The sequence below is a fragment of the Prionailurus bengalensis genome, chromosome C2, assembly GCF_016509475.1.
Source record: "Prionailurus bengalensis isolate Pbe53 chromosome C2, Fcat_Pben_1.1_paternal_pri, whole genome shotgun sequence".
Classification (NCBI taxonomy): Eukaryota; Metazoa; Chordata; class Mammalia; order Carnivora; family Felidae; genus Prionailurus; species Prionailurus bengalensis.
In genome coordinates, this window is record NC_057350.1 from 133,420,813 (window position 1) to 133,442,640 (window position 21,828).

At 40.6% G+C, this 21,828-nt stretch overlaps 1 protein-coding gene across 3 annotated transcripts in view; it reads right to left on the reverse strand.

Moving 5' to 3' along the window:
- Positions 1 to 21,828, reverse strand: part of LOC122492004 (collagen alpha-4(VI) chain-like) — a 118,951-nt gene that overhangs the window by 65,542 nt on the left and 31,581 nt on the right. For all 3 annotated transcript variants that reach the window (XM_043595428.1, XM_043595425.1, XM_043595427.1), the window contains exons 6-14: positions 19,924 to 20,469; positions 18,977 to 19,531; positions 15,304 to 15,638; positions 14,238 to 14,316; positions 12,327 to 12,472; positions 11,846 to 11,938; positions 9,932 to 9,985; positions 3,014 to 3,085; positions 1,923 to 1,949 (exon numbers count right to left, since the gene is read on the reverse strand). In XM_043595428.1, the coding sequence (XP_043451363.1) occupies positions 1,923 to 1,949; positions 3,014 to 3,085; positions 9,932 to 9,985; positions 11,846 to 11,938; positions 12,327 to 12,472; positions 14,238 to 14,316; positions 15,304 to 15,638; positions 18,977 to 19,531; positions 19,924 to 20,469 (1,907 nt within the window). The remainder of the gene's footprint in view (positions 1 to 1,922; positions 1,950 to 3,013; positions 3,086 to 9,931; positions 9,986 to 11,845; positions 11,939 to 12,326; positions 12,473 to 14,237; positions 14,317 to 15,303; positions 15,639 to 18,976; positions 19,532 to 19,923; positions 20,470 to 21,828) is intronic.

The window sequence follows — 21,828 nt, forward strand, 5'->3', positions numbered from 1 at the left end:
GCCCCTTCCCCCTTGTGCTCTGTCTCCCTCCCTCACTCAAAAATAAACATTTAAAAAATTTTAAAGATGGTCCTTTTGTCATTGACTTTTTTTATTTTAAAAAGACAGACAAATATGCCTGAATTAATTCACATAATGGAAACTTAGAAGAGCCCAGATTAAGGAGGAATTAAATGGGAGTGCGTCCACGTGTATGCATTTGGGGAAACTTACAATAAGAAAAGTCCTTAAGAACTGAAAAATTGATGCTACGTGGTGTGGTGACATCTCCTCAAATATTCCATCACTTCCATCTCGTGGGCCCTTCGCTTTACTGACTGTCTCAGAATGACAGTTAACGTATTTATTACAAAGCATTTTTTGGAAAAAAAAAAAAAAAGTCCAGAGTTTTGCCAGCCAAATTAAATGCATATTACGCATGTGGAATAGTTTATTCATTCCTACCATCCGCATGAGGAAATCAAGTTTCAGGCACTTTGTTTTTAATATGAAAATTATTGTCAAATTGGTTTCCATACAACACCCAGTGCTCATCCCAACAGGTACCCTCCTCAATACCCATCACCCACCCTCCCCGCCCTCCCACCCCCCATCAGCCCTCAGTTTGTTCTCAGTTTTTAAGAGTCTTATGTTTTGGCTCCCTTTCTCTCTTTTTTTTTTTTCCTTCCCCTCCCCCATGGTCTTCTGTTAAGTTTCTCAGGATACACATAAGAGTGAAAACATATGGTATCCGTCTTTCTCTGTATGACTTACTTCACTTAGCATAACACTCTCCAGTTCCATCCACATTGCTACAAAAGGCCATATTTCATTCTTTCTCATTGCCACATAGTACTCCATTGTGTATATAAACCACAATTTCTTTATCCATTCATTGGTTGATGGACATTTAGGCTCTTTCCATAATTTGGCTATTGTTGAGAGTGCTGCTATGAACATTGGGGTACAAGTGCCCCTATGCATCAGCACTCCTGTATCCCTTGGGTAAATTCCTAGCAGTGCTATTGCTGGGTCATAGGGTAGATCTATTTTTAATTTTTTGAGGAACCTCCACACCGTTTTCCAGAGCGGCTGCACCAGTTTGCATTCCCACCAACAGTGCAAGAGGGTTCCCGTTTCTCCACATCCTCTCCAGCATCTATAGTCTCCTGATTTGTTCATTTTGGCCACTCTGACTGGCGTGAGGTGATACCTGAGTGTGGTTTTGATTTGTATTTCCCTGATGAGGAGCAACGTTGAGCATCTTTTCATGTCAGGCACTTTTTTTAAACCAAAAGACAGCTGAGTTAGTGCATGAAAATAAGCACACCAAACTCCCATACTAAAATTATGCAATGTATCTGCCACAAGCCACATGGGTGAATCTGTGGTACCAGGAGATAGGAGTAAAGTTCTGTCAGCCCTTGTCTGTCTTGTCCATCACTTTGTAACCACTCTCAAGGATAATGTGGGGAACAGAATGGGTACCTACACAAATATTTCTTGAGTGCACGAATGAGCAAATGGATACTTTGCTTCTGAATCTGAATGTAAAGTCATTCCCTTATTGTGCAGCTCCTTTCCTACCAACCCTGTCCTGGTGTCCATCTCCCATTTGATACTCAGCTTGACCAGACTCTTCCCTGCCACACCTTGAATTCAGGACCAACTCTCCCAGAGCATATGATGAATATGGTGGCTCAATTGTTATAGAGTTAGCAGGGCAGGAAAATTATATATGTCCCTGCCTTAAATATGAAATACATACCTGACAAATAGCCATTTATTGGCATAGCAGTTTGGCTGTTAATATCATCTGACATATCCCCTTGTCAGAAAGTTTGGAGGCTCACTTCACTCAAGCAAAGGAAAAGCAAGTGACCTGTTACTGTTTCCCACAGAAATTGCTCTCCCGTTTAAGAAGGGTAAGGAAGGTCACCTACCTTCTCTCCTGAAAATCCTCTTGCTCCCTAAAGTTAGGGGGAAAAAAAATGAAAAGAATTGAGTTCGAATAAGATTTTTCTCTCTTAGGACACCATATATTCCCCAAATCCAAGAAAAGGCAATTAATTAGTAGATCAAAATGGAGATTTCGTCTCCAGCAACTACAATGCACATCATAGCACCTTGATTACTACTGCTCCCCTTTGAGTGTGACTTTGATAAAAATCACATTGGTAACTCCTCACATAGCAGGGGTGAGCAGGAAATGACAGTGACCTGCCGCTTATTAATAGAAGAATCGTATTTTTCAAACAAAAGTGAGAGTACACCGGCTAACAAGCGTGAGAAGGCTTCCAGAAACAACCGCACAAATGAACTGAAAGAGTAACTTGTTAAAAGTGTACAGAATACGGTAACTTTGGTCAGAAAAATTCTCCATAGGACTCTGAGTTGTAGAGAAAATTTTCTGGCCTTCTTCAAGGAGATTCTCTAATCCTGGAAGGTGAAGAGACACTGACGACACCACTGAAAAGGGAGCCCCACCCATTATTGCTTTAGGCTTTAAAATGTCAGTATTCTCAAACCCCCTTCCAACCACCAGCACTATGTCTTTTCCTGAGGGCTTTTTTCTGGCACTGGAGCCTGTCCACACAAAAGACAAGCCAGAATGACTGGGGAATTAATATCCACTGGGACCAGCTTGCAACTAATGCCTGATAGGATTTGGTGCATATATATCCCAGCTCTCTCACCGCTTGGATGGGGTAACATTGAGGTGCAAGTTCAACACTGGCTCACACAGTTCCTTAGCAGGATGAGGCTCTATCTACCCACAGTGGTGATCTAATTGCAACCATACCCTTCTTAGGCCACCTCCTTTCCCTAAATTCTCTCCTGTCTTGATAGTATTTACTGAGATCCCCTCCCTATGCACTATTTGCACTTGACTCCTTTTCTCAGGCTCTACTTCTGGGAAACCCTACACTGGGAAGGAGCTAAAATGCTATGTTGAAGAATTAAGATTTTCCTCAAACTCAAGGGATAAAGCCTGGATAGGGAAAGAATTCCACAGCTTTAGGTCCACACTCACCTTAGGTCCTCTCATACCCGGGCATCCTTCCTCACCTTGGGGTCCAGGAAGACCTTGGGGGCCTCTTTCTCCCTGTGGAATAAAAATACACACAGAAAGAGTCAAGCAACTATCTCTATCATCACCCAACCGATTCGAATCAGCAATAGTGACCGTCAGAATGACTAAAATATGGTGCTGCCCTTCCAATTACTTCTACATCCTCAAAGACCTGACCAGATCACCTGCAAGGTAATCAGAATGTTTATCTGTCAACTGCCCATATTGACAACCCCAAATCATACAAATCCGCCTTATCTATATTTTTGACCAATTCATTCAAGCCACTTCGGAATTCAAACAAAACAGAAGGTGTGTCTGAACACTGCCTTCAGGCAGCTAAAATTGGATAAAGGTTTCCTTGTGAGCTCACAAAGAATAAACCACTATTTAACTCTTTCTCTTCTAGGTGAAATCCTGCCCATTCCTAAGGTATAGACCATACGTCACGTCCTCTTCTGAGACGATTTTTCTGTTACACTGTGTGTTATTACCTGTTTCTGTGTTTCCTGCTATATGGAGAGCTTCTAAGGAGACAAGGACTCACTTATTTATCTCTGAGTTTCCAGCCCTCAGGACGTCCATTCCGAATTTGAAGAATGACTGCCTAAATTATATTAGTGAACATAATCTTTTTATCTAGGTATTGGATAGGGAAGAGAATGATAAATAGCATGCCTTTTTGCCAAATTAATTAATTATAAATTAGAAAGTACTGTATGGCCTGTGAGCTTTCATCAAAAGAGTCTACAAATATAATCTCACTTTGATTTAAAAATGTTAGATAACTTCACCACATAAGCTGCCCAGGACAGTAAAAGAGAACATGGTAAAGTGAGAAACACTTTGGATCAAAAGTGAAAAGGTCCCAGGTTCAAGTCCTAGTTCTGCTTCTAATTTGCTTTGTGAGCTTGGATGAGCACATGACTCTATGAATTACAATTTTCTCCATTTACAAAATATGGATCTGGGTCATACTGATTCTGCCCATTCACAGGATTGTTGTATTGCATGCATGAGATACTGTATTGAAAGTACTTCACAAGTCATATAGATTAGACACATGAGGTGTTTTATAATTAGATAGCAAGAGATGATGAGAAAAGCAGAGGTCTTGGCATCAGACAGACATGGATTTGGGCACATCGGCAACCATCTCTGTCTGACCTTAAAAGTCACACTCTCTGAGTTTTGAACTCTACATCCATAAAATAAAGGTATTAGCACTTATCTGGAGGGGGTTGTGAGAAAAACTAAATGTCATAATGTGTATAAAATGCCGAATGCAAAACCTAACGCACAGTAGATGCCAAGTCAATGTCTATTCTCCCCCTTTTTCCTAGCTATCCACATTTTTAGGTTCAATGTATGGTGTTTACGTTTCATCTGGACAATCTAATTTTAACATATCCACTTACAATATTGCACTATATAGTGTTATCAGTCATGAATAATCGGTTGTTGCCTTTATCAGAAAATAGTTACCTACAAAACAAATGTCCCTAACAAAGCAGGGACACAAAGGGAAAATTCTTAAAATTTATTCTTAACAAAACAAAATAAAACAAAACACGCTAAGGATAGCTATCATCAAAAACAAAAACAAAACAAAAAAAAACACAAGTGTGGGAGAGGATGTGAAGAAACTGGAACCCTTATGCACCGTTAGTGGGGCTATAAGAGTGCAGCTGCCATGGAAAACATACGGTAGTCTCTCAAAAAAGCGAAAAACAGAATTACCGTATGATCTCCCAATTCCACTCCTGGGTATATACCCCCAAAGAATTGGAAACTGTGTCTCAAAGAGATATTTGCACACCCATATTCATAGCAGCATTATTCACGACAGCCGTAAGGCGAAAGCAACCCAAGTGTCCATTAACAGATAAACAGAAAAACAAAACGTAGCATATCCATGCAATGGGATAGTACTCAGCCTTAGAAAGGAAGGAGATTCTGACAGGCTGCAACACGAATGAATCTTAAGGATATCATGCCAAACGAAATGAGCTAAAAATACAAATACTGTTTGCTCCCACTTTATAAGGACCTAGCGGGGCCAAATTCATACAGACAGAAAGTAGAATGGTGTTTGTCAGAGGCTAGTGGGGAGGGGCTCATGGGGACAGAGTTTCAGTTTTGCAAGATGAAAAGAGTTCTGGGGATGCACGGTGGTGATGGTTTGCACGACAGCATGACTGGACTTAATACCACCGACCTGTACACTTGAAAATGGTTAAGATGACAAGTGTTATGTATATTTTGCCACAACTAAACACTTACAAGGAAATTGTGAAGAAAAAGCAAAAAGCTGACTCTTATGACTTCTACTCACAGTTCCTAAAGTTTCAGTTGCCGTGCATACATGATCAGGTATGTGTTTGCCCAAAATTATTCCTCAGAGAAAGAGTATTCTTCAACTTGAATTTTCACAAAGTCTTCACAAAGATTCTCATATTTCAAAGTACTTTCTCCATTGCTTCACTTTGAACAGCATAGTAGTGACACCCAGTCAGTGTTAAGATATTTCTAGGATCCCTATGGATGTCACCTACCAGATCAGTTAAAAAAGAAAAACAAGGGAAGTAAAGAATCTAACAGAGATTACTTATTCATCATATTTGAAAGTGAGACCTCGCAATTTCGGACGTTAGATGCCATGCAAACGAGATTTTTAAAAATCACTTTTCTAAGCAATAGAATTCATGATTACACTGTGGAGACCATAAAGATATTCCCACAAGAAAAATGAGGCACTGGGCTTTTGAAGCTAAAACTGAAATTTGCAATGACAGCCTTTATAAACAGGCTTAAAAAGTGGTTTATCTTAAATAACTTAGATAGAAGTGAACACAACAGACTCTAGAAAACCAGATAAGACAGTCATAAAAGAGACTCTAGGAGTGCTGCAAAAACTGATATAGAAACTCCGTGGGAAGAATTTTTCATGATCTGAGAAAATATGAGAAAGAGAAAAAGCAGAATTTCTTACATCATTTTACATAATGAAAGACTTTAAAGTATTTGTATAGCTAAATAAGTTAAATGTTTTAAGTAGACACTTGCCACCTATGTTCCTCAAAGTTCATATATTCTAATTGAGCAAAAGCATATTTTCAGATGTTCTCATGAGAAAACAGGAATTGCCTTATAATGAGCACATATGTCTAATGGTTTCGAAGATAAAATTTGGGCTTACTGTGTTTTTCATTCAGATACGAAGCTCTATCTGCTTAAAAATCGATCCCTCATTTGTTCACAGTAGTTGTTTAAAGCTATCAACTATAGCCATGATTTCGTGGAAAGAATAACATCATCAAAAGCTGTGCTGAAAGCTGTTCAAATGCTAGGCTGGCTCAAGTTATTTTAAGAGAAATGAGAATAACAGTAATATCTTATAGATGAAATGAGGAAATGTATATAAAATGTTTAGCCACACATCTGGCACATATGAAGTTCTCAACGAATGTTAGCTGGTTTTGTTGCTGCTGAAGTTACATAGCTGTTCTTGGGGACCCTAGATAATCTGACTAATTCGATATGTAAGGCTTTGATATGTAACCAATGCATATTTAAACCACCACCTCATACTAGGTACATTTTGAAAATATATAGAATTTACGTATGAGTCTGGCAGATGGTATTTTCCAAAGATGACCACAACAAAATCTCAGGGCTCTTCTGCATATGACCTTGCCACTCCCCCATCAAGAGAAAAGATCTATCTAATCCCCACCCCACCCCCCCATCCCTCTTGAATCTGGTCTGGGGTAAGGGACTTGCTTGTACTTAATAGAATGAGGCAGAAAAGTTACCACTTGACTTCTGAGGCTCCCTCAGAAGGCTTGAGCTTCAGCCTTGATCTCCTGGAATGCTCCCTCTCAGGATGGAACCTCCTTGGTGGGTGCTCCCTCTTAGAACCAACCACCATACCTGTCCTTGGACCACCATGGTCCATCCTTCTGCCATCCCAGCCAAGCTCCAGAGCACTGGAGGGGAAGTCATCTCTGCAGGGGTCATCCAGCTGCCCAGTCAGCCCAGCTGAGACCTCAGGCACCTAGCAGAGAGCCATCCGCTCTTTCCTTTTCAGCTTCCCCACCCACAGAGTCCGTAGATGTAATAAAATGATTGTTGTTTTACACCACTGGGGTTTTTTTTTTTGAGGGGGTGTTGGGGAAAGAGGAGTAATAGATAAGTGGAACAACGAATTAACTATTTGTCATTATATACTTGCAATTTGAATCTACAAATTATAGCCCCATTTTGGAACCTGCCATCTGCAAAGAGCCGTCTTGGCCATTGAGCAGACCAGTGTGACCTGCTTTGGGGGGAAACAATATTAAAAGCCATTCAGAGGACAACATATTCTGTCACCTTCTCTCGTGGGAAATGCAGTAAAAAGAAAATGGCACCTACTAGAGCCATATATACCACACATGGCTACTGAGCACTTGCAATGTGTCTAGTCCAAACTGAGATGGGCTGTAGGTATAAGATACACACAGGATTTCAAAGACAGTATATTTTAAGAAGTAAGATCTCATTGGGGCGCCTGGGTGGCTCAGTCGGTTAGACATCTGACTTCGGCTCAGGTCATGATCTCATGGTTCGTGGGTTCAAGGCCCGCATCAAGCTCTGTGCTGACAGCTCAGATCCGGGAGCCCGCTTCAGATTCTGTGTCTCCCTCTCTCTCTGGCTCTCCCCCATTCATGCTCTGTCCCTCTGTCTCTCAAAAATAAACAAACATTAAAAAGTAAATCTCATCAATTTTTATATTAATTACCTATTGAAATAATTATATTTTGGATAGACTGGATTAAATAAAATATATTATTAAAATTAACTTCAGTTATTTATTTTTATTGTCTTTAAAATAACTACTATGAAATTTTAAATGTATAAAATTATATATATCGCTCACACTATATTCTTAGCTCTGTACTAGAGTCTTTATAAACCATCTTTGTTTTAGGATGTTAACAGAGCAGAGAAGGGGGACAAAATTGCCTCTTACTCTACACAGACAAGGGCTTGTTTATATCTTATTTGTCTGAAATTGGTGTCAATGACACTAATCAGTTGGTCAGGCCCTAAAGTATTGTCTTAAATTTAGCCAGACTCATTGAACCACAGGCCAAGCAGAAAAATAAAATAACATTTGGGGTGCCTGGATGTTCAGTCGATTGAGCACTGGACTCCCGATTTCGAGTCAGGTTATGATCCCAAGGTAGTGGGATCGAGCCCTACATTGAGCTCCATGCTGAGCCTGCTTAAGATTCTCTCGCTCTGCCCTTCTCCCTTGCTCACGCTCTTTCTCTCTCTTTCTCTCTCTCTCTCTCAGATACATACATACACATATATTTTTCAAAACTAACACTTAAAGAACGTTTAAAACATCATAAAAATGGGGAAAAAAAATATTTTCACCATACCTGAACAAAATTGCAAAAATCCACAGCCCACATTTCTGAATGTATTTCTAACATCTAAGACTAATTACTGAGGCAAATTAAAGAGAGAAAAGTCGAGCAGTTCTCCAACAAATATAATCAAAGAAATGAATCAGCTTATATAGGTCTCAGCAGCTGCATTTCTTTTCTTAATTTCTGTTGATTTTCCAAGTTCCAGCAGCCTAAATGTTTAGAACAATAAAACAATGTGAAACTCTAACTGGGCAATAAGAACACTAATGCTTGACTATCCCAGCAAGTTGAAACGTATGGTCCAAGGACACCCTTTGGGAGGGGGCGCTCAGAAAGTTAAAACTACTTTCCTAATTACACGAAGATGCTATTTTATTTTCTTACTCTTATTCTCTCCGAAGTGCACAGCAGAGTTTTTAAGAAACCATAAACCAAGTGATATCACAACAGACTGAACACAGATGCAGACATATGAATCCAGCTGTCTTCTAAGAAGCCAGACGTTGAAACCATGTAAAAACAATGCCACACCTCTCACGCACTTATTTTGTCTTGGAAAATGTAGTTATTCTTCACAAAGGAAGAGGTCACTTATATTAAGGGCTTGTTTTTCTTTGGGGGGAATAAAATAAATAAATAATTTAAAATTCTGGCAGTTTTGATTTCTAACATGGTAATGATCAATAGATAGAAACTACATCCACAAAAGTTCTTTGAGGCCCTTCAAGAGTTTCCTGGGACCGAAAGTTTGAGAACCAGTGGTGTATACAAATCAACCTTAAAATAGATACCTGTGGTAAAGGGGTTTTCCACAATTTGAAATTAACTGAAACCTATAACATCCCAACATCCTTTTGATGTTTACACGGTGTAATAAAGACGGTCCCTACCACATTCCAGTCCCTTAGCCAACAATTCTCCCTATAGTATGCATTTTTCTCCACATCTAATCACGTGACAGCTAACTTTCCCGTGCCCAGGGATATAGGCAGGGTTATGTGCAAACTATTTGTGGGTAACTACAACTCTATCACCTTTTCGACCACCCAGGAGGCATCCAAGTGATCTTGTTACAAGAATGGCCTTGATTCTCTTCATTATATTTTGTCAAACTACTTACCAACATTGCGATCTCATTGATAATAACAAACTGCCTGCAATTTAGCTCACAATTAACAACTACTATTATATGCATACTCATCAGACACAGACCACATTTTAAGTTACCTCAAATTCAGATTAAAATGACCACACTTCATCACTAAACACCTGCTGGAGCCTGTCCCCCTAACATTTGTTATAACAAACGGTTATTTTCATGAAGATATTTTTAAACCCATTTTAAATGGTATAGATGAGAAAAAAAACTCATGACTCAAGTGCAGTTAAGTGTTTCTAATATTTGACCCATTTTACCATATGCCTTCCAAGAAAAAAAATCAGATTCAGTACTTACATGTCCCCCTTCCTCACCAGGATGACCGGGTAACCCATCAGCACCCTTCTTTCCCTGAGAAAAAAAGAAATCAAAAGAAGTAACTTGGATTCTAAATTCTTCCTTCAAAGCCAAATGACATAAGAATTGTTACTAACAGATACCCTTGTCTCATGGAGTTGACATGATATCGGGAACCTACTAAACATTGAGTACAGTGTGTAAAGACATACAAAAACAAGTATTTCTGGCCTGTCTTGAATATCTGTTTTTCTTAATTGTTGGCACATCAACCTACTTTTATTTTTCTAAAATACTTTTTAAGCCATTTTATCATGAAAATCCAAGCCAAAGCTAACTTCTAGCTAAATGTTTGAGGAACACTGTTACTCTTAAAGAGGACTTTGACCTTGTTCTACAAAAAGTCAGTAAGCAAAGGTGTTACTGCCCTATTGCTTATGAGAAATGGTTATTTCTGTATGACTCAGATGTTTAGTCTCTTCCTCGCTCTCTTTTTTACTTCTTCTGAGATAACTAAACACATAAACTATTTCCTCTCAAGGAAGTTTGGCTTGCCATTTATAGCCAGATGTGCTTATTTGATAGAAAAACTGGGCAATAAGATATAGGAGCCGTATTCTCTTTGGGCTCAACAAAGACATGAATGTCGATGCAACCAACCAATCACTGACTTCTTAAGACAGAGCAGAGAAGTCAACTATTCAAAGCATTCCCATCTTTGGCCTGTGAGGCAGAGTCCTTGAGATGCAAAACAAAACAAAACAAAACAAAAAAACGTATGTCAAGAGGTTCCCAAGCTTGATTTCCTAATTCTCCAGTCTGATACCTAAGAACAACACAAGGGGGAAAAATCTAGTAGTAGGGAATAACTACAATTTTTCTTTAAAAGTAATCATATACTTTATACTCTTCTAAATCACGATTGACCTGCAAAGTCAGTAAGAGCTCATTCCAACAACCTCACAGAATATCTTACAAAGAGGGAATGTAAAAAGATGGGCAAAGTCAATGGGTTTAACTCAATCTTACAAGAGGATTTGTGATTATCCCATCATAAAGCTGTCATTTGTGGACGAGGGAACCTCGTAGATAAATGAGGACCATTTTTAATGAGATTTATTCTCCTTTAAAAGTGGGACACGTTAGGGGAGCCTGGGTGCCTCAGTCAATGAAGCGTCCAACTTTGCCCCAGGTTGTGATCTCAGTTCATGAGTCCGAGCCCCACATTGGGCTATCTGCTTGCAGCACAGAGCCCACTTCAGATCCTCTGTCCCCCACTTTCTCTGCCCCTCCCCCGCTCATGTGCACTCTCTCTCTCTTAAAAAAATAAACATTAAGGTAATTTTTTTAATAAAAAAAAATTAAAGTGGGACATGGTAATTTTCTATCACTTCACCATGGAGTTAACAGGCAGATGCAAAATGACCACTACTGAACAAAGAAAGCAATTGTATCTTTCCTCAGTTTAATCCTCTAGAACAGAAGGTTAGTTAGCTCAAAGGGAAAGAAGTACTAACCACTGTGAAGAAGGCAGATGAGGCACAAGTGAAAATTCTGCAGACAAGCGAAAACTTCTGTGCAGCAGTAGAGGCTGTGAAATTTGTTTGTGAAATTTTTTGTCAAATAAATGTAAGGAGACAGCATAAGAGAGTGGAAAGAACGTGAGACTTGGAGTCAGGTGGACAAAGGGGCTTAAATCCCCAAATGCCTCTTCGTAAGAGTGTGACTTTGGGAAAGTAATGTTCCCTCTCTAAGCCTCTATTGCACACCCGTAAAAATAATATTCACCTCGAAGGTTTATTAAGAGGGTAGAATTAGCAAAGGTACGTTAAAGACAGAACACGGGGCCTGGTACCTAGCGGTGCTGAAACGTCATTTCTCACCCCCCACCGTCCACGTCCAACAAACTCTCACCTTGTTCCCAGGGTTCCCACCAACACCCCGGTGCCCATCTTCTCCAAAACACTTTGTATATGTATTGCAGCATCTTCTTTCTGCAATTGTGTCCTGAGAAACAGAATTCACATAACGTGATTTTTTCCAACTGTGCTAACCTATGTCACATGATACACCAAAGAGACAAAATTCCCTCTGGGTTTTGGGGCGCCTGGGTGGCTCAGTCGGTTAACTGTCTGACTTCAGCTCAGGTCATGATCCCGTAGTTCGTGGGTTCAAGCCCCGCGTCAGGCTCTGTGCTGACAGCTCCGAGCCCGGAGCCTGCTTCAGAGTCTGTGTCTGCCTCGCTCTCTGCCCCTCCCCCGCTTGCATGCTGTGCGTGTCTCTCTCTCAAAAATAAATAAATACACATTAATTTTTTTTTAATTCCCTCTGCATTTTTTAAATTATTAGAATAAACAGACCTAGTGAAGGATGGGGTTAGAAAAAAAATACTTACAAGTTGCTTCCGTAAGATGCTTGGGAGGGATTGCTGTGTGATGCTCAGAGGTTGATTGTATGAGAATCCTCTGCCAAATTCTAGCTCCTGGAGTTCTTCTAATTTATGCACACCTTCCAGGCCAATAATGAGGAGCCCAGAGAATCCTTCAAAATGCCAGCAGGTGGGAGATTTTACTTGTAGGTCTTTTGACTGGTCTTTGTCCTGGCCCTAAATATGCATGCATCATCCCACCCTTTTCTCCAGCCTTCACCTGTCTTGTGTCAAACTGCATTTCTGACCAATGAAACATGAGCAGAAGTGACGTGTGTCACGCCCTGGGAGAAATTTTCAGAGCAGTGCATACATTCATTGCCCCATTTCCTGCCCCCTGCCACAGGAACAGACCCTCTCTCAGCCTGAGTCCTCGAGTGATGAGAATGAGACACAAATTAGCGGTCATGAGGCATAAGATAAATACATTCTTGCTCCTTTAAGCCACTGGGATTTGAAGGTTGTTTATTATGGCAGCACGAACCTATCCTCCTGATGAAGGCATTACAAAATCATCTGGCTTTGTCCACATGACAGAGAACCAACAGACAAGGATGCTTTTCAAACAGCTAGAAGTCACTGTTTGTAGTATTTCTGAACAAATATTTCTGTTAATATTTTGAGCAGTACATTCACACACACACATCAGCTTTTTGCTATCGTAAACAAACCACTTAACAATCCTGTGGTTAAAAGTTGTATACATAGGGGCGCCTGGGTGGCTCAGTCGGTTAAGCGTCCAACTTCGGCTCAGGTCATGATCTTGCGGTTTGTGAGCTCGAGCCCCACATCGGGCTCTGTGCTGACAGCTCAGAGCCTGGAGCCTGCTTTGGATTGTGTGTCTCCTCCTCTCTCTGCCTCTCCCATGCTCATGCTCTGTCTCTCTCTGTCTCTCAATAATAAGCAAACGTTAAAAAAAAATTTTTTTAAGTTGTATGCACAGTCTTAATCATTCCTTAAAATTTCTAGAAATGGAATGCTGATCTAGCATGTGGGCAAAGTTTGCTGTCTTTCGTCCAAGATTTCAAATTCTCTTCCAGAAAATTTACTTTTAAAACTTCCTATGTGGTAAATTTAGTTGGAAGCAAGTTATCACAGAAAATATTCCAGCATAGTGTCGACCAATGGAAAGCATCATCTCAAGACAAATACACTGAACATACTCTACCGAGGAGGGAGAAAGGTAGACGGAGCATGAGTTGCTGGTGGTTCATCTTGAGTTTGCTTTAGAGCTTTTGAGTGGCACCAAATGGGGACAGAACGGCAATCGCGCACAGCCACACAGGCGTTATTGCCCAAGCACACCCAGCTGAGGGAGCTGGTGGGCACCGAAATCCAGCCAGCACACCATTCATTAAGCCAGGCGCCCAGGCACAGGGTCGCATACACCAGGAGCATTGGCATCTTTTTTTAATTTCACAAAGATGCTGTACAGACTAGTAGCAGCCCTTGGGGATGGTCAAAGAGGAAGAATTGGTGAGCAGAGGAGGAAGGGCGGGCAGTGGAAAAAACGAAGCCCAGCTCTAGGGTGATTCCAGAGTTTAGGAAAAAGAGACCCTTGTTAAGAAAACACAAACAGCACTCAATTATCATGAAGTTGCACATTCAACCTTCAAAAGCAGATGCCAGGCTGATAATTGGCCAATCCTGTCTCAGTCAGACCCTTGATCATTGTCAGGGTTATGGGATCCTGGGTTCTCTCAGCCCTGAACAGCCCCTAATTCATACAAAGCATCACCCTTGTGGGCACTGAGCGCCAACCACTCTATGGTTAGTCTATGGATGGCTTAACGGAATCCAGTGCCATCTGGAAATCTCAACGAGTGTCTCAGTTCCTGTGGGAGGAACCACCCACCCAGGGTAACCACATGCACCCACCTTTGCTGCGGAGGAGCTCAGAGGTTTCCTTCAGTCTCTGGAGATCATCATCCAGTCCATCTGTAAACACTAAAAGGACCTGTTGTTTATGAGAGAAAGGAGAGTAGTGGGGAGCAGGGATGGAGTGAAAGGAAGGGGAGAGGGGAAAGGGAAGAAAGAAGAGGGAGAAAATGGATGCTGAGTGTTGCACATTTTATAAAAATGCAAAGATAAGCTTAGCTTTTCTGGTTGTATCCAGCCTTTCACCCTGTTTTGTTTCACCCCTTCATTTATCTGTTACTTTATCACACATTCGTTTTTACTTCAATCTCAAGACCCCCCACCAAAAAGAGAATTGGAACCAGCTTAACTTGTTCACTTAAAATACCTCCAAAAACTGTCTTGCAATATCCATCTTTACTGACACAAAAAAATACCAAAATTTTAATGCGTTTTTAATAATTAAAATGGGTTACCTTTACTCACAGAAAATTTTAATTTAAAAGTGAATTACATATTTAAGAAATAAATCCACTGGCTGCATGATTGAAGGAAAAACTAAATGTAACTTTCAAAGTTTGGGGCTGTCATTTCGAAATAAACATCACGTAAGGTCTTTTCATCTCTACAGGCTTTAGCAGGTGTATAGTTCTTGGGCACCAGGAAGGGAAAACAACCAACAAGCCCTTAGTGAGTTACTAAAGACAGTTCAAAGTGCCGACTGAAAAATAATGGGCTCTACTCTACATGACAATGAGTGACCATAATGAGCTAATATCTTCCAAGTTGTCTTTGGAGTGAATTTGCATCATGGAAGAATCTGGATCACTAAACTGTGAGCAACTTGAGGGCAGGGATTTATCCTTTTATCCCTACTGGCATTATTTAGCACAGAGCTTCTTGGGCTTAGTGAGTATTTGTTGATTGAATGAAAACATATCCCTCGTTGGTCTTTACTGAATAAGACTATGGTTTTTCTCTACGTAGAATCTCCGGTGAAGGACAACTTATTGGCCTCAGTCACAAAAGCCCAATCCCTCCCACCCTGGCAATTGGCTCCATATTATGGATTCTCAGCCTTTATTACCTTCACTGTAGCAGAAGAGAGCTGGATAGCATTATCTCCCAAGGACTGCAAAAAATCCACATCCATATAGTTCCTCTTGGCAGCCTGATGAATTAAGAACGTCTGAATAATCTTATCACTATAATTTTTAAAGCCGGAGTCAAAAATAAGCTGGCCATTTGAGGCAGGGACCAAGTAGCGGAACATCACGTTGGGGCGACCAGGAGCCCTACAGCTGATGCTGGAAAGCTGGGCCATCTGTTGCATCAGCTCTGGCAGTAACCCTTGAAGCTTCTGCTGATCTTGCTTAATGGGACTGGAAATATCAATTCCTACGGACAAATCTATGTTGCATCCTTTGAAAGTGGAGGAGAAAAAAATCAAATTAGTCATCTCTAGATGCATGACCAGGCCCAGAATATATCAGCCAACCCTGAAAGAAGAACCTGCAGCCAACCCACAGAATATAAGCTAAATAATGGTAGGGATTATTTGATTTGGGGAGTGGTTTGTTACACTAGCAAAGCTAACTGATACAATATATAGTGTTTCATAGCTCTGTTCCTCTGCAGTTGCTATTCCCTTTACCTGAAGTGTCCTTTCTCATCTCCTCAACCCCAATCTGGTTAACCCATACATGTCCTTCAAGTTGTAGTTCAAGTGATCCCCTTCCCTAAAGCTCTGACTCATGTCTCCAGGTACTCAAGTTGACTTATTAAATACCCCTGCATGTCCACCGTTATTTTACTTGACCTTCTCTCCCACTAAACAAAGTTTCTTCATAGTAAGAACTATGACATCTAACTTCCCCAATGCCTGATACAGACAGATGCTTATTAAATGTTTGACAAATGAATGAAGAAGGGAATATGAATGAGCCTTGAGTCTTCTTCCAGCACAAAGCTGTACTATTTCCTTCTCCCCTCAAAGTTTTTTTCCTCATTCACCACTCACATGTATCCTTTATTTCAGGGAAGCATATTAGAAGATATCAAAACTGACAATCACTCCCAATCTTCTGTTTCTTGTACCTAAAAATTGTTAAGCTCTTCTGGAAGAGAGCTAAAATTTGAAAACCCAGTGATCCTTCAGGCTATACCCACTCACTCACAGGTGAATAATAAAACCATGCACAGAATTCCAATGAGGCAAAAGTTGGTCATAGATGCACCTGGGTTAGAATGCGGACAAATAACTTAAAATGTAACTTATCAATAATAAAAGGGCCACTACCATTAACTACTTTTAGACAACAAGCATAACTTGCAATTTGTCCAGGACAAGCCAAGACACGTGGATATTTTCTCCTTAGTCCAGTGCACATTAGAGTATTTGGCTCAGAAGTTGTAAAAACAAAACTGCAGATTTTAGGAGGAAATTTGAGGAAAATAAATAAATACTGAACCCTTTATCAGTGAAAATGGTCATAAACAATATCTCAGGGATCTGAGATCCAGGGCTGAGCCATGAGTTTTCCATCCCCTAAATAATATACATCCATGCTAGCTGGCCAGATGTTTCCAGAAGTGCCAAGACACAAAATGCCTTTCTCCCCTCCTTTCATATAAAATATCTTGGTTTTGTTTTGACTTTTAAATCTCTAATTGAAATTCACCAAAAGGGATTTCCACAGATGTAAATCCCATTTCTACATTGGATCCAATTTCAGAAAAACAGAAATTTCCCTTTTGCAGTATGGTGTATTATTCCAACATTTCTAATTTACATTTTTTCCCAGGAACATTTCCAGCTGGCTTTATTCTGTAATGCAAGAATATGCAAGCATTTTCTTTCCCTATTAATGTAGAGGGTTGAACCTTGCCAGGTAATCTCTAACGTCTTTATGATTCAGTTTTATGATTCTGGAATTCTGGAATTAATTAGATTCCAGTCATTATGGAGGTATCCAGCTACTTCTATCAAAAAAGTCAGAAGACAAAGCTGAAGATGAATGTAAATGCTAATTTACTACATGCTATAAAATAGCCTAAAAAGAGAAGCAGGAATCTTGTATTTCTTCTCCTGCCCAGGATAATACCCAGGGGTGTGTGTGTGTGTGTGTGTGTGTGTGTGTGTGTATAATAACCCAAACAACAAACAAAAATAGGACTTTGACTCCTGAAAAATCCAAACTGCTTAATACAAGACATCCCACAATCCACACTTTTTAGAAAATAATTTTACACATCCACTCTTTTCAATTGATTTCTGAATTCACAAGGACACAACAAAGTGATATCCTTTACACGATATGAACAAAAATATCAATTGAATGCTCTAGAAAGTTGGCTCCAGCTTTCAACACCAAATTTCTGGGAAGTTCAAACCCTGCCTCCATTATTTCCCATCTGCATTTCTCACCTGGGAATTATGTATGATAAAAGTATCTGCTTCCCATGGAGTTGATGTAGGAATGTTGGGCTTTATGGGTTTCATCATATGCTCCTTTATATGATTTAATATTATACTTTGCTTTATTATACTATACTATGCATTACTATGCCATATTATACCATTGTATGCCATTCTATGGTATTCTATATCATACTATATTATACTCTTCTATACTATATTATCCTTCATTATCCCTACAATACCATACTATGCTGTACTGTACTATACTACACACTCTACTACACTAGACTTACTAGACTACTCTCCTATTCAAGGTGTAATTTGAGGACCAACTGGATCAACATCACCTGGGAGCTTGTTAGAAATGCAGAATCCCACCCTCACCTACTGAATCAGAATCTACATTTCAACAAGATCTCCAGGTGATTTGAATGTATATTCAAGGTTGAGAGGCCCTCTTTTGCTCTACCACACTATACCAAAAGATACTCTAGAACAATATCCAGTACACAGACTCTAGAACCAGACTGCCTCAAGTTTAAATCTCAGCTGTGCCATTTACTCAGGCCAAATAACCTGATTTTGCTGTGTTTTCATTTCCTCAACTGTAAAATGGTATTTACTTAATAGGGTTATGTGAAGATTAAATGTTTTTATACATGGAAGCCCTCAGAATAGCCCCTAGCACACATACACACACACACAAAAAAGGACCATCTAAAGCTTGGCCATTCTGACTACAATGTGATTGTGTTGGAGAATCTCACTCCCTGTGGGTAGGAGGGAGCACTGTCCATGAAGATATTCTCTGGGTCAATCTCCCACTGAAAGGCAAGTTTGGGGACCAGCATAGACCCAAACTGTTGGGAGGAGGAGCTTTGTCAACAAAGCAGAGAGACCTCTTTTCAAAGCCACATAGAAAAAAACAATGTGTTTTATTTCATAAGAGCACCCATGTAACTGATATTACTCTCTGCTTTGATTTCCTTTTTGGTATGCCCAAATCTTCATTAAAGTTGTGTTTAAATATTCCATTCTAGTTCTTCTATCTACAAGGAATACACTGAAGAATTGTAAGGACTTTCTACAGAGTCCTGGGAAGGTTCGGGCCACTGGAGTCCAGAATGGTGACAGCCTTGAGAATGACTAAAAAAAAAAAAAAAACCTGGTGAAAATGAACCACAGCATTCAGAGTTCAGGCCAGCTGTCCTCTCCTCAGGGTGACCCTCCCTCCCTCCTCCAGTTAGAAGGACTTGTTTCATTTTATTAAGAGAGACAACAGTGTCCCTGACACTTACAATGGGCTCTTGGATCAAATAACAAACCCTCTGTCACTTACCTTGTGGAATGCAGACCTTAAGAAGAATTTTCTTCTCCAGGTTCTGCAGGGACTCAAAATTCTCCTCATAGTATACTTTTTGTGGGTCATTAGTAATCTCCAAAAGCTGAGCACTTTTGGCTGCTCCCACCCCAATGGCAAAAATAATGATGTTCCTGTCCCTGAGAGCCTTGGCTGGTATGGCTACATTATCCTGGGCAACCCCATCGGTGATCACAATCAAATACTGATGAACACTGGGTCTCCCTCCTCTTGGACTGTCAAAAAAAGGCAGAGTGAAAGTCAGGGCTTTCCCAGTGTAGGTGCCATGATTCATTTGCTGAACATCTGAGATGGCTCTGTGGATGTCCACCTTTGAGGAGTACTGGTTGAGCCTGAATTCTTCCTGGGGGGTTGAGCTGAACTGCAAAAGGCCAATCTGAATTTCATCAGCACCAATATTAGCATGGTTCACCATCCTCTTCATGAATCCTTTCATCTTTTCAAAGTTTATTGCAGAGATGGATTCTGAACCATCTATCAGGAAGATAATATCAGCTTGCCTATTCTTACAGGCTGGGGAAAAAAAAGGAGAACAGAACATTCACTCAGAGCCTGAAACCAATGAATTATAAATCCCCAGGACAGTCTGGGGTGGCATAGACACAGCATGAAAACATTTTTAAAGGGGGTGGGAGAGGAAGTCAATGAAATAAATTTTCTGTGACCCAGCACAAATGAGATACAGCTGTATGATAAAGATAAAATTTAACCAACTTGCTTCATTCCAGGTCACGGTCACTCTGTGTCCAATATTCACTTTTGGACCAGTGAGTCCACACTTTGAGAATGAAGCCTATTCAAATAGATTGCATGCATATACTTGGTAGGAAAGAGAGACTAAGGGAAAAAATTCTTACAATGCATATACTTGGTAGGAAAGAGAGACTAAGGGAAAAAATTCTTACACTCTGAGGAGCAGATGTCCTGTACCACGTCTTGTTGAATGGCCTTCAAGGAATCAAACTCAGCTGCAAAAAACATCTTGTCTTTAGCTATCTCCTTGAGTTCATTATCATTAGCGTTTTTGATTCCAATAGCATAAATGATGACTCCCTCTGCCCTCAATGCGTCTGCAGGCTCAGCCACCAGGTCCTCAGATTTACCACCAGTGATGACTATGAGATACCAAGGCACATTGCTGCGAGCAGTGTTCACAAAGACCTGAGCCATGCTGCCCAAGGCCAAACCGGTCATGGTGCCACCTCCCCTCTGTTGGATGCCAGCAATGGCTACCTTCAGCTCTGCCACACTGGAATACTGGCTGAGGATAAATTGACTATTAATTCTATCTGAGTATTGAACGACTCCAAACCGTACTCTGTCAGGCCCAATACGGAACATCTTTATCACCTCATTCATGAACACCTTCATTTCAAGAAAATCATTGTGCTTGATGTTGCTAGACCCATCAACAAGGAAGTAGATGTCAGCCTTCTCGATGTGCACACAGTCTAGGCAATAAGAAGAAGGAGGAACCCGTTAGAACACAGGGTGAGATAGCAAGTAGCCAAAGCTATTCATCCTGATCCCCAGCCATACCTCCTCAGCTTTCATTGTTCCCTTGGGAGCCAACAGCTTTTTACTGAAAACACCTGTGACTCTGCCTAGAGGTACTGTTTGACCAAGAGCACACCAGGCAGACCACAGTGACTGGGAATGAGTTTCAAAGAAGCCACGAACCAACAACTGACAGGGGCTGGTGGATAAACACCCAGCTCCCATCCCCTTGGGTGGGACAACTCTGAGGTGAGCTCTACACGGTTTGCCTGAGTCCCCAACAGAACTGAGCCCCAGCTACCAACAGCAATTATGTGCTCACCAATTCAGTCTCTGTTGGCTGCCTTCCCTTCTTTTCTCAAATCTCCACTCCCCTACCAGTATCCCCTGGGGGCACTTCCCCGATAAATCACTTGCATACATATCCTTGTCTCAAGGTCTATTTCTGGTGAACCCCACTTAAGATCTGAAGTAACAGTACTTGACCTTTCTCAAATGGGGAAGTTGAAGACAAGCTAAAGTAAAATATCAGGACATATTTGAAGCTAGGAATTGTCTCAGTATCCAATATCCCTGTTTCCCATGCAAGTCAGACTTTTAAAACAAGGGCAAAAGAGTACACTTGCTGAAGCTTTATTAATTTAAGCTAACATAAAACTTTGTTTTAAATTAGCTTTACTTAAATGAATCACTTTGTATTAAGGCTTAGACTCCAAAGGCAAAATGGCTCTACAATCAGATCCTTTCTCAACCACTTAGTATCAGGCTTGCCCCTTTGCATCTCAATTTCCTAATCGTCAAATGATGATCTTAACACTTCCTCAGTAAGATTATAGTAAGGATTAAATAAGATCATAGAAAAACAGCAGAACTGATTTTTTAAAGTAATGGTTAAGATCACTTATTATCACATAGCAGATTCCTCAGAAAGAATCAAAAAGGGGTGCCTGGGTGGCCCAGTCAGTTGAGCGTCTGACTCTTGATTTTTGCTCAGGTCATGATCTCATGGTTTCTGGGATCAAGCCCCATATCAGGCTCCATGATGATGGTGCAGAGCCTGCCTGGGAGTCTCTCTCTCCCTCTCTCTCTGCCTCTTCCCCACTCCTCTCTCCCCCACCTCTCAAAATAAATTCATAGACTTTTAAAAAAAGAATGAAACATAATTTTCTCCTTGCACCTCTCATAAAAGGTGGGCCAGCCGTGTGTCATGCATCTCTAGAATCCTTTGTTTCAGGGAAGAATCAAGAGCCTTTTCATGTTTCTTGGCTGAAAGGGAAGCGGTCTGAGGCTGGAGATGGGCTTCCTTGCTCAGG